At 42.8% G+C, this 13377-nt stretch overlaps 1 protein-coding gene across 3 annotated transcripts in view; it reads left to right on the top strand.

Moving 5' to 3' along the window:
- TERF1 (telomeric repeat binding factor 1) overlaps nt 1-13377 on the top strand; it is a 65850-nt gene that overhangs the window by 21512 nt on the left and 30961 nt on the right. For 2 of the 3 annotated variants that reach the window (XM_075920523.2, XM_006131527.5), the window contains exons 5-8: nt 1356-1505; nt 8519-8625; nt 11239-11304; nt 13040-13143. In XM_075920523.2, coding sequence (XP_075776638.2) covers nt 1356-1505; nt 8519-8625; nt 11239-11304; nt 13040-13143 — 427 coding nt within the window. The remainder of the gene's footprint in view (nt 1-1355; nt 1506-8518; nt 8626-11238; nt 11305-13039; nt 13144-13377) is intronic. The other variant, XM_006131528.5, reaches the window with a different exon arrangement.

Raw genomic sequence — 13377 nt, 5'->3', positions numbered from 1 at the left:
TATAAGAAGAAAAAGATTTTTAGTAAATATTCAGTCAAATCCTTGGCTTATGACAGTTGTGGTAAGAAACAAAATAAATCCATATATTCTTCTGCATGGATTGTGATCGGTTCCAAATATGTCCAAGAAACTTGAAAGCTTTCTAAAAGCATGGAACCTGAAATTTATTCTGTCATGCTAATGAGTTTTTCACCCAAACCATTGCAGAGTGTTTTCCATTTCCTCTCTGATTAGTACCCTTCTTCGCTGCTGTTATGATGGTCAATTATAAGTGATATAAGAGATGTCTTGCCACAAATTGTCGGCTTCTATAACATGAATTTGCAGTGATGTCTGCAGAATTTGGAAGGCAATGTTGCCTGGAGTTGGTCACATCTTGACCCAACTTTTTCTCGTTGTTTTAGTACTAATTGCTTCTTCTCTTTCTGAATATTACTAACAATTACTAACCTCTTTGGTAATTTGCAGAGGCAACTGAAGGAAAAAGGAATTATTTAATTAACAATTGGAGTTCTTTGAATTGTTTGCTCCTATCTCTCCTCCCCATTTCTTTGGAGTTGTAGGAGAGGCTTAAAGAAGGTGAAGAGGAAATAAGGGTCATTTGGAAAGTTTTGGAATCCAATAGAGTAATGTTCATGCAGCCCAAACTATAAGGCTACGTCTAGACTGGCATGATTTTCCGGAAATGCTTTTAACGGAAAAGTTTTCCGTTAAAAGCATTTTCGGAAAAGAGCGTCTAGATTGGCACGGACGCTTTTCCGCAAAAGCACTTTTTGTGGAAAAGCGTCCATGGACAATCTAGACTCGTTTTTGCGTTAAAAAAAAAAAAAAAAAAAAGCCCCAATCGCGAAAATGGCGATCGGGGCTTTTTTGCGCAAAACAAATCTCAGCTGTCTACACTGGCCCTTTTGCACAAAAGTTTTGCGCAAAAGGGACTTTTGCCCGAACGGGAGCAGCATAGTATTTCTGCAAAAAGCACTGATTTCTTACAGTAGGAAGTCAGTGCTTTTGCAGAAATTCAAGCGGCCAGTGTAGACAGCTGGCAAGTTTTTCCGGAAAAGCGGCTGATTTTCTGGAAAAACTGGCCAGTCTAGACACAGCCTAAATGCCTTGAAATGGTTCTAGAACTCTTAATGCAAAGTAAAAGCTATACAGGCAATACCTTCAGACGACTCCAGTTACTAGTAAATAGCTTTCCTTGCTTGTACCTTTTTGATAGGTGCTATACCCAGCCAGTGCAGGGTAGAAATTTGGGAAGTGATATTAAGAATATTATAAAATATTGCAGATATTACTTTTATAATTACAAACAATACACACATTTTTGTTATACTCTGAATTTTTTTCTGTTCTAGTCTTTAAGAATGAAACTGGCCTTAATAATTAATGAGAAAGATCCATATCTGCCTTTCCTCCAGACCTTCAGTTATAATCTCTTGATCGATAAAATCAAGTCTTACATTGATATTTTTTTGAAAGAAAACGCAACAGATTTTCTATTCAAGGTATGTTGCATAAATACAAAGCTGACAAACTATTGTTCCTCATCCTACACCATTTTTATTAAAGGGCATGGGAAATGTTCAGGAGACAAACTGGACTAGCGCAGTACAGTCAGCCCTTCTTTTAGAGCGAGAAGAGCCTTACCTTGCCACATGTGGCTCAGTTACTAAACGAGGTAAAGCACACATTTGAGAGAAGAATAGTAGAAAAAACTTCAAAAATTACTACAAAAATATTCTTAATGTGGGAAGCGAAATGTTGCACAGCAAGCTTTGTTTAGAAAAATGAGAAAATAAGAATTGTATGATTAAAACTGGATCCATTTAAAGTTATGTGGATAAGAGGACCACTTTTTGTCATCTAGAACAGACTGTTAAAGAAAAAATAGGCATGAAATAGTTTCATTTAAGCCTATAAAACTTGTAGTAGTATACAGCTTGGACTATTATTGTTGGTTAATATCAAAGAATCAAATAATTTTCATATCTCTGTAATGTTGTTTATACACCATCAATCTCAACAATGATTTTAAATGGGGAGGAAAAACATTCCTGATGCAATTCATCTATAAGTTGAAATTTTAATAAATTCCATCTTCTATGAAAAGATATGTTCATGAAAACTATACCTAGTCAACAATGAGAAAATCCTTTAATGTGTGCTTTTCTAATTGTGTAATTTGAGAGTGCTTCTAAAATGTTGGTATTAAACAAAACAAAAGTAGAGAACTTTTAAAATTAGTAAATCTGAACTTTTGTAACTTTTTTTTAGTAACAGTGACCAAAGGAGATCTGGCAAAGTAATAAGTACACTTAAAGTGTTTAGAATGGCACTGTAATATGGGGATGACTATCTGTTAGCATCCTCTTGCAGCAAAACAAGGAACTACATGAAACTGTCTCCATTGTTCATTAGGCTGTCACACCCAACTCTGCATTTGTCAAGTACTGACCCCTTGTGACCAGGTCTTCAGTAGTATCTGCTCCCTTTAATATAATGGGGAACAAAAATTCTGTGATTGATTAGGCCTTATAGGAATCTTAATTCCCCTTGGCATAGGAACTTCTCTGAGACCCTGGCTCGGGCAGGTAGGGGAACCCAAACATATGTATTCCACGGCGTTCCAGCTCAGGGTACATGTTAATAAGTCATGGATACTTGCTTTTCTCTGGGTGACTTCCTACCTCTGTAGTCTTCACCGGCTTCTTGCCTTGTTTCTTTCCCTTCAATGGGCTGGTTTGTCTTGTAGCTTCTCACCAGTGTACTGGAAGGTTCCTTTATCTGCAATCCCTCTGTTTCTGGCAGTTGCCCACCCTCCTGCCTTGCCATGCTTTTATCCTCAAAGCTGCTGTAGGGCTGCCGGTCAGCTCTGGCTGAGCAGGCAGTTGCTTAATTGGTTTTAAAAAATCAGATTCCTGTTAAGGCACCAAAGACCATTATTTCATAATTTCCTGCTGTTGCTATGTGTTTCTGCGGTAGAGGTTAGGGATGTAAGTGATAGTCGAGTCCTGTTTGACTACTTGCTTCCTCCCACCTTGCTGCCTCTGTATCAGAGGCAGCAAGTCAGGGAAGAAGCAGGAGCTGGTGCTGAGGGGAGCCAGATTAAAAGCCAGTTCCCCCCCCAGCACCATCTCTGCAGTGCTGCACAATGGCAAGGGAGGCAGAGGCACAGTGGTCCAGGACCTGGCGTGAGCTGTAACTGCTCAGTCCTGGGTCACGCGGGGTCCCAGACCTACCCCCGTTGTGGCTCTGTATTTTAAATGTACCAAGGGCCAGGTGAGAGTCTGAGACCCGGTATGAGCCAGGACTCGGACCTGTTCCTGCTGCAGCTATGCAGTTTAAATGCGGTAGTAGCCTGGGTGCCTGGTTCCTACTACATTTAAACTGCAAAACGTCTGTGGGGGCAGCTCTGGTTTGTGCCTCCCTTATTAACTAATCGTATTTAAAATATATTGGAAGGATAGAGCAGGCCATGTGGGTGGCGGAGAGGCACTGTATGTGAAAGATTATGTGGAAACAAATGAAATAAAAATATTAAATGAATCAACATGTTCAGTAGAATCACTATGGATAGTAATTCCATGCTCCAATAATAAGAATTTAGTATTAGGGATATATTATCGACCACTTGACCAGGACAGCGATACTGACATTGAAATGCTTAGGGAGACTAGAGAGGCTACCAAAATAAAGAACTCTATAATAACGGGAGATTTTAATTATCCCCATATTGACTGGATACATGTAACCTCAGAAAAAGAAACAGACATAAAGTTTGTCAATGGCTTAAATGACTGCTTCATGGAGCAGCTGGTACAGGAACCCACAAGGGGAGAGGCAATTCTCGATTTAGTCCTGAGTGGAGCGCAGGATCAAGTCCAGGCGATAACCATTGCAGGACCGCTTGGGAATAGTGACCATAATATAATAACGTTTAACATTCCTTTGGTGGAAAGAACACCTCAGCAGTCCAGCACTCTGGCATTTAATTTCAAAAAGAGGAATTACACAAAAATGAGGAGGTTAGTTAAACAGAAATTAAAAGGCACAGTGACTAGAGCCAATTCCCTGCGAGCTGCATGGAAACTTTTTAAAGACACCATAATAGAGGCCCAACTTAAATGTATACCCCAAATTAAAAAACATAGTAAGAGGCCTAAAAAAGAGTCACCGTGGCTTAACCACCGTGTAAAAGAAGCAGTGAGGGACAAAAAGGCATCTTTTAAGAAGTGAAAGTCCCAATCCTAGTGAGATACATAGAAAGGAACATAAACATTGTCAAATCAAGTGTAAAAATGTAATAAGAAAAGCAAAAAAAGATTTTGAGGAACAGCTAGCTAAAAACTCAAAGAAATAGCAAAATGTTTTTTAAATACATTAGAAGCAGGAAGCCTGCTAAAAAAAACCAGTGGGTCCCCTAGATCAGTGGTCCCCAACCTTTTAGGTTGTCGGGCGCCAGGGGGCGTGGCCGTTTGCCCGCTGGGCGCCAGGGGGCGGGGACCGGGGGCGCCCCCTATCCACGCGCGTGGGGGCGGGGCCCCCCATAGCTGCGTGCCCGGGGGCTCCTCCGCCCCCCCCTCGCCGAGTGCCGCGCGCCCGGCGCTCCCCCCGCCAAGCGCGCTCCCCCCGCAAGCGCCCGTGCGCCATGTGCCCGGGGCCGGGCCAGGCCAGCCCCGAGCACCTGGCGGGCACATTGAAATGCACCGTGTTGGGGACCACTGCCCTAGATGATCAAGATATAAAAGGAGCAATCGAGGACGATAAAGCCATTGCGGATAAACTAAACAATTTCTTTGCTTCAGTCTTCGTGGCTGAGGATGTTAGGGAGATTCCCAAATCTGCACCGTCCTTTGTGGGTGATAAATCTGAGGTGCTGTTCTGGACTGAGGTGTCATTAGGTTTTAAACAAATAGAAAAACTTAATGTTAACAAATCACCGGGACCGGGTGGCATTCATCCAAGGGTTCTAAAAGAACTCAAATGGGAAATTGCTGAACTATTATCTGTGATTTCTAACCTATCCCTTAAATCGGCTTCCGTACCTAATGGCTGGAAGGTAGCTAACGTGACACCAATATTTAAAAAGGGCTCCAGAGGCGATCCTGGCAATTACAAACCAGTAAGTCTAACTTCAGTACCGCGCAAATTAGTCGAAACAACAGTAAAGAATAAAATTCAGGCATGCAGAGGAACATAATTTGTTGGACAAAAGTCAGCATGGTTTCTGTAAAGGGAAGTCATGTCTTATTAATCTATTAGAGTTCTTTGAAGGGGTTAACAAACATGCAGACAAGGGGGATCCAGTAGATATAGTATACAGGCAGTCCCCGGGTTACGTACAAGATAGGGACTGTAGGTTTGTTCTTAAGTTGAATCTGTATGTAAGTCGGAACTGGCATCCAGATTCAGCCGCTGCTGAAACTGACCGCCAGTTCTGACTTACATACAGAATCAACTTAAGAACCCCAAGCGTCCCCAAGTCAGCTGCTGCTGAAACTGATCAGCAGCTAATTCCAGGAAGCCCAGGGCAGAGCAACTCTGCCTCGGGCTTCCTGTAGTCAGCGCTGGTCAGTTTCAGCAGCGGCTAAATCAGGAAGCCTGGGACAGAGCAGCTGGGGTGCTGCTGGGTTACTCCAGTAGCGCCGCTCCTCGGCACTACTGGACCAACCCAGCAGCACCCCATCTGCTCTGCCCCAGGCGTCCTGATTCAGCCGCTGCTGAAACTGACCAGCAGCGGCTGAATCAGGACCAGAGCAGCTGGGGTGCTGCTGGGTTGGACCAGTAGCGCCCAGAGCGGCACTGCGGGACCAACCGGCAGCACCCCAGCTGCTCTGCCACAGGCGTCCGGAGAAAAGCATAGTCTGCTTGGGGGGGGGGGGGGGCGTACTAGCTGCGCCCCCACCCCCCCACCCCCCACCCCAGCAGACCAGGAAGACACGGGTGGCGGAGCAAAGCCTCGGGGAAGCCGGCAGCGGAGCAGCCCAGCCACGCGGGGGGGGGAGGGGGGGAGGGCAGCGGGGCTGCCCCTCTGCCCGAGCCCCTCCGCGGCTTTGCTCTGCGTCTTCCTGGTCTGCAGACCAGGGAGACGCAGAGAAAGCCCCAGAGTACACGGGCGGCAGGACCGTGAGGCCCCGCAGTCCGTGTACTCTGGGGCAGCCCCGTTTGTAACTGCGGATCCGACGTAAGTCGGGGACTGCCTGTACTTAGGTTTTCAGAAAGCCTTTGACAAGGTCCCTTACCAAAGGCTCTTCTGTAAATTACATTGTCATGGGATAAGAGGGAAGGTCCTTTCATGGATTGAGAACTGGTTAAAACACAGGAAACAAAGGGTAGGAATAAATGGCAAATTTTCAGATTGGAGAGGGGTAACTAGTGGTGTCCTCCAAGGGTCAGTCCCAGGACCAATCCTGTTCAACTTATTCATAAATGATCTGGAGAAAGGGGTATGCAGTGAGGTAATAAAGTTTGAGGATGATACTAAACTGTTTAAGATAGTCAAGACAGAAGCAAACTGTGAAGAACTTCAAAAAGATCTCACCAAACTGAGTGATTGGGCAACAAAATGGCAAATGAAATTTAATGTGGATAAGTGTAAAGTAATGCACATTGGAAAAAATAACCCCAACTTATACGTACAGTATGATGGGGGCTAATTTGGTTACGACAAATCAGGAAAGAGATCTTGGAGTTATCATGGATAGTTCTCTGAAAGCTTCCACACAGTGTGCAGCGGTGGTCAAAAAGGCAAATAGGATGTTAGGAATTATTAAGAAAGGGATCGAAAATAAGACAGAATATCTTACTGCCCCTGTATAAAACTATGGTACGCCTACATCTCGAATACTGTGTACAGATGTGGTCTCCTCACCTCAAAAAAGATATTTTGGCCCTAGAAAGGGTTCAGAAAAGGGCAACTAAAATGATTAGGGGTTTGGAGCAGGTCCCATATGAGGAGAGGTTAAAGCGACTGGGACTTTTCAGTTTAGAAAAGAGGAGACTGAGGGGGGATATGATAGAGGTATATAAAATCATGAGTGGCGTGGACAGGGTGAATAAAGAAAAGTTATTGATTAGTTCCCATAATAGAAGAACTAAGGACACCAAATGAAGTTAATGGGTAGCAGGTTTAAAATGAATAAGAGAATGTTGTTCTTCACACAGCGCGTAGTCAACCTGTGGAACTTCTTGCCAGAGGAGGCTGTGAAGGCTAGGACTATAACAGAGTTTAAAGAGAAGCTAGATAATTTCATGGAGGTTAGGTCCATAAAAGGTTATTAGCCAGGGGATAGAAATGGTGTCCCCGGGCCTCTGTCTGTCAGAGGCTGGAGAAGGATGGCAGGAGACAAATCACTTGATCATTGCCTTCGGTCCACTCCCTCTGGGACACCTAGTGCTGGCCACTGTTGGCAGACAGGCAATTGGGCTAGATGGACCTTTGGTCTGATCCAGTATGGCAATTCGTATGTTCTTATAGTTTATACAAACTGTATCAACTACGCGAGTAATCAGTTACCCTATTTCTTTACATCCTTAGTAGAGGTAAGATGGGAAGGCTCAGGAGCTCTACACCAAATATACTGAGGCTTGCAGTATACCCACTCCCCCTTTCCTACCCATCTCTATTAGCCTGTTCAGAAGCATTGCTGAAGTTAGTCCTATCAATGTCCAAAATACTTTCTGGTACATGCAGCGGAATCCCAGAAACTCTTTGTAAGGCCTGGGAAAGAGCAAGTTGGTAAACTGTACCAGAGCAATGTGTACATAGTATCATCAGGCTAGTAATGAGACTGGAGGTTCATCACCAAAATCAATCTGAATTCCTACATAATAAACTGAGGATAATTTTTGTATTTTTAGTTACCATAATTTCAGGTTTTAACTTCAATAACAGTTCCAATATTTGCAGGCACAAACAAGTTTGTATCCTTTTTAATTTTATATTTTCAAACATTCTGACACATCTGTGGTCTTAAATAGTTGAAATTAGTGTTGTTGTTTTTTCTGCATCTCTGTCTACTTGTGTATACAAACACAAATATCCATATTGCCTTAGTTAGTCTTTGTTACTATTACATCCACATCAATGGAGTGTGTTGTACCTGTGGTATCAGTATTCTTAAAATTGCAAGAAAGCTGGTAAGATCTCTTTATTAAAAACAGTACTATTGATCTGGCTTTATAGTAACATTTGTTCCCTTATAATTGCTCTAAAATGCACAACATGCATTCTCCTTATACCCTTCTTTGCTATTTGGGCATGTATAACTATTAATGTTCATAGCATCAAATGTGTTCCTCCCCAACAACCAACACTATTTTAAATTTGATAAATGTTCTGATGGAACTAACAAAGTATATTCTAAGTAGCATTATCTTAACTGCAAAATGTTACTATTAGAAATTTCTTTAAAGTAACTATTTTAGCAAAGTAACAACATATTACTGTTATAATGCATTTGGTATACTAAAGTTTGTTGATAAAGAAATGTATCACTTGCTGTTACCTTCTGCATAGGCAGCCACAGAAGAGGTGGAGACTAAAAGATTGGAAACAATGTCACACAATAAACCTGGAAATATTATTGAAACAAATAATGAAAGTAATTTGGAAACAGAACAAAGGTTTGTAACTGAGTACAAGTAACCATATAAGAATTTCAGTGGTATTTGACTCTAGATTTTTAATGCTATAGGGTGGAGCCTTGCAGTGGCATTGGGATTCCATGGATCCTGCAGGATCAACTGCCATCATAGTGGGAGTGGGTATAATGATTGAATGGGCAAAAAAAACACTGCTGCAGTTTGCAGGAATAAAAATAGACATTTTAATTCTTTAAGTGAGAGATGGAAAGATTTTGTCTTATAACAGGAATTAAAGTATTTTTACATTGTTTAAGCAAGATTTGATTTAGTCTGTTAGTGGTAAAAATTGACTGAATTCTAGTTATACATATATGCGCGCGCGCGCACACACGCACACACAAGGTTAACCAATTTTTGTTTAAGTTGCATAGGGGAATCTCTTGAAGCTAAGATTTTTGCAGAACACCTGGTTCTAATTAAATGTGGGTTTTTAATAGAAGATGTTAGTGTTTAACATGAACTTGGTAAATATTTGTTGAAGATTCATGTCTTAATTTTAATATTGACAGAGGACCAAATCTTGTGACGGTTAAAAACATTGACATCTATTTAATTTTTCTTTATGATCAAGGGTATTTTAGTTCTGTCCTTCAAATTGAGGGTATACTATATATCTGAAAAGGAAAGAGCAGGGGGACAAGGTTTATATGCCCTGGTATGCTTCTGCCAAAATGGAGAACAGGAACTCATCCCTAGCTCACTCACTGTAGTAAATTAGGTCATTTATTCACTAGTTGTGGTCATAGTATAGAAGTAGTTAGGTCTCTTCCAAACTAGTAACCTAAAAATGATTTGCAGTAGAGCAGACAACTTAACTTCTTAAAGCTTCTCTTTCAAAGTACTGACATGCTTTTAATGACGAGGGATGTTGCTAAAGTTTGATTGGATTTGTCAGTTTAGAGGCTGTTCACCTTTTCATTCTTAAAGAATTGCTACGATGGCTTTTGAAATCCTAGATTTGTTATAAGTTGTTTCTCACAGAGAAAGGTGATGAGCTAGATGATTTTCATTGTGTATGTAGCCCTCACTACTACCGTTCTAAGTGTGCTTAGTGCTTAATTTTTTTTCTTGAGGCAGATAAACTGGATCCAGATTACAACTGCTCTTCACTAGTAGTATAATGAATGTACTTTACATTACTCTTGAAGGAGAGTGATAGAACAGCAAAGTGCAACCTGGGGTCGCAGCTGTCCTCCGAGGGGGGTCAGAGCACTTTGATCTGGGCCGGTATAGTTCCCAGCTTGGCACATACATGCAGCGGGATTGGGGAGGACTGGCAGGAGCGAAGTGGCAATTAAAGGGGCTTTTTTTTTCTCAATCAAAATTTTTCCAGATACCTTTATTTGGGTCCGGGGGGGTCACGAATGCAAAAAGGTTGAGAACCACTGTGATAAAATATGGGCCAGGGATGATTTAATTGAGGAATACCTATAGAAACTACTTATAGGCTACAAAGAGATTAGAATTAAAGTTTGAAAATATGGGTATACTCCTTTTTGAAGGATTTCTTTATAATATATATTTAAGCATGTTTTGTATTTTTGGTTTTGAGAGGGAGGGGAAATTATCACTACAGGCAGTCCCCGAGTTACGCGGATCTGACTTGTCGGATCCACAGTTACGAACGGGGTTTTTCTCGCCCTGGAGGATGGGAGTGGCGGGATGCCCAGATGCGTCGCGGTCCCACCGCCCGCGTCCTCCAGGGCGAGAAAAGCTGCTCCACGTCTCCCTGGTCTGCTTGGGGGGAAGCCCCCCAGCAGACCAGGGAGACGCTGAGCAAAGCCGCGGAGGACCTGGGCAGCGCGGTCCGCCGCCCGCGTCTCCCTGGTCTGCTGGGGGACGGGGGGCGCAGCTAGTGCCCCCCCGCCCCCCCCAGCCCAGACCCCCCCCCCAGCAGACCAGGATTTTCTCTGGAGACCTGTGGTAGAGTAGCAGCGGCTGAATCAGGACGCCTGGGGCAGAGCAGCTGGGGTGCTGCTGGGTTGGTCCAGTAGCGCCGAGGAGCGGCGCTACTGGAGCAACCCAACAGCACCCCAGCTGCTCTGCCCCAGGCGTCCCCAAGTCAGCCGCTGCTGAAACTGACCAGCGCTGACTAGAGGAAGCGCGAGGCAGAGTTGCTCTACCCCGGGCTTCCTGGAATCAGCTGCTGATCAGTTTCAGCTGACTTGGGGATGCTTGGGGTTCTTAAGTTGAAGCTGTATGTAAGAACTGGCGTCCAGGTTCAGCCTGTTGAAACTGATCAGCGGCTGATTCCAGGAAGCCCGGGGCAGAGCAACTCTGCCTCGGGCTTCCTGTAGTCAGCCGCTGGTCAGTTTCAGCAGCGGCTGAATCTGGACGCCAGTTCCGACTTACATACAGATTCAACTTAAGAACAAACCTACAGTCCCTATTTTGTACGTAACCCGGGGACTGCCTGTATTTAAAGATTGTCTAACAACGGGTCTATAGAGAGGTAATGGTTCTACATAGCTAACTTATGTGTACTGTGTAAGAAGCTTTATTAAAGAGGTAACGGTCACTAGGCTAGATGGAAGGGCTACAGTGTTGGAGATGACTTTTGGCTTTTAAACATTTGTATCTTTTTGTTTTAAGTAATCTAGAAAATCAGAGAAATATTGTGAATGAATGCTCAGAGAATGGGAGAGAACATTTAAACAGGTAATGAAAAACTTCTGTTTGACACTAGAGCTAGGTGATAGTTTTATGGTGAATAGCAAATTTGTAAAAGTGAAGTTTTAGGGCGACCACAACTATTTTATAGTTCAACTCAAGTTCAATAGTCATGGCTGAATCAATTCGTTACCCCACTTTTTAAATGCTTGTTCTTTGGGAGATGGCACATGTCAATTCCATTGTATGTTCACACCTAATGCACAAATGTTAGAGTTATGGTCTCCTCCCTGCCCCCAATTGCCCAGCAGTACTCATCAAAGTAGCTTAAGGGCCCTCTGTTGCCACATGCCATTGTGTGCTGCTCATATAAGAGGACAGAGCTACCCTCTATCTCCTCAGTTTCTTCATACTGCCAATGGTGGTTGTCCAGAATGTACCTCTAAATAGTAGAAAACCTCTACTAGAATCATTTTCCTGCCCAACCGGAAGTGCTTCTCCCTTCAGGCTCATGAGCAAGGTGTCTACTCACAAAACACCCCTGAAAGCTATGCTGTACTAACTTTCAGAAATAAAATAGAATTTGACCTTTAGTTCAGTAAAGCCCCATTTGGTTGCTATCTCAGCTCTTTGTATACAGGAAGATAACTGTACCTTGATTTCTAAAGTGTGGCCAGATGATACCGTCAAATCCAGGACCCTATCCCTCCTGGAGACCTTAGAGTAGTCAGGGCTAATTTAATGGGACGCCACTTGGAAACTTTTCATGACTTACTCATTCCTTTACCTTGCCATGAAGATAATATTCCTAGTGAGGATCACCTCAGCCAAATGACCTGAGCGCTCTAGTATCAGAACCACCATAGCTCTTAAAAGGATAAGATTTCTCTGTCCACACCCAAAGGTCCTTACAAAAGCAGTCTCTAGTTTTCATGTTAACCAACATATCTGCCCACATTTTTTCCAAAACCAACTCACCATAAGCACTTTAATTAAATTAATAATGGAGATTGCCTATCTTCTAGAACTGGAAGGGACCTTGAAAGGTCATCGAGTCCAGTCCCCTGCCTTCTCAGCAAGACCAAGTACCATCCCTGACAATTTTTGCCCCAAATCCCTAAATGGCCTCCACAAGGATTGAACTCCCAACCCTGGGTTTAGCAGGCCAATACTCAAACCACTGAGCTATCCCTCCCCCCCCAGATTGATTTTAAGTTGCCTGCAATGGAATTGACACATGCAGACATCCAAAGCAGAAGAAATAGTTATTTACCTTTTCTTAACTTTTGTTCTTTGAGATGTGGCGCATATGTCTATTCTGCTACCTGCCTGACACGGCCTTCCCCTCTCTGTTGGAGTCAAATGGGTACAAAGTAATAGTCAGGCACAGGGTAGTGCTGCCTCCTTATACCGGTGCACAGTGGCACATGGCAACAGAAAGCATTTGAGTGGCCCCAAAGGGTACTACTGGGGGGAATCTTTCGTCTTTGAAAGAGGGCTCATGCATCCCATTAGCAGAATATGTACGTGCAACACCCCTTAAAGAACAGAAGTTATGGAAAGGTAGGCAACTAGAACATTTCAAAAGAAATAAATATAAACTAGCAGTTTTGAAATGGCACTTCAGATTGTTTTGTTTTGTGAAGGAAAAACTAAAATTCAGTTGCAGTTGAAAGATTTTTTTTTTCAGTTCAACTATATTGAATAATCAGTTTGTATAGCTCTGTCACACATATTCCTGAATATTTCAGCAGGTCTAGTTATAACTTTATGCATCTTGCAGGTCAAGATATCAGCTTCATTCCTTAGCACAGCACACCCTCTGGAGGCTAGAAGAAGTGCCTTCTGATGGGATGATAAACCACAGAAAAACCAGTGCTCTTCAAAGTGAGTATGCTGTGACTTTCATTAAGGTTCGTGATACGCAGAATGCACATAATTTCTCTGATGAGAATATTATCTCTATACTCTCAGGCTTTCAAAATATTACTACTTTGACTGTTTTTCTCACTTAAAATTTGCAATTAACTTGTTCTTCAGATGCTCTACCACTTCTGATCTGCCTTTAGGATGGGAAAACAACAACCACAATTCCTCAAAATTCTGCCTGATCTCAGATTT

Source organism: Pelodiscus sinensis, chromosome 2 (genome assembly GCF_052426305.1).
Source record: "Pelodiscus sinensis isolate ZL-2025 chromosome 2, ASM5242630v1, whole genome shotgun sequence".
NCBI lineage: Eukaryota > Metazoa > Chordata > Testudines > Trionychidae > Pelodiscus > Pelodiscus sinensis.
The sequence above is the reverse complement of the archived record's forward strand: the minus strand, read 5'-3'. Positions and strand labels throughout refer to the sequence as shown.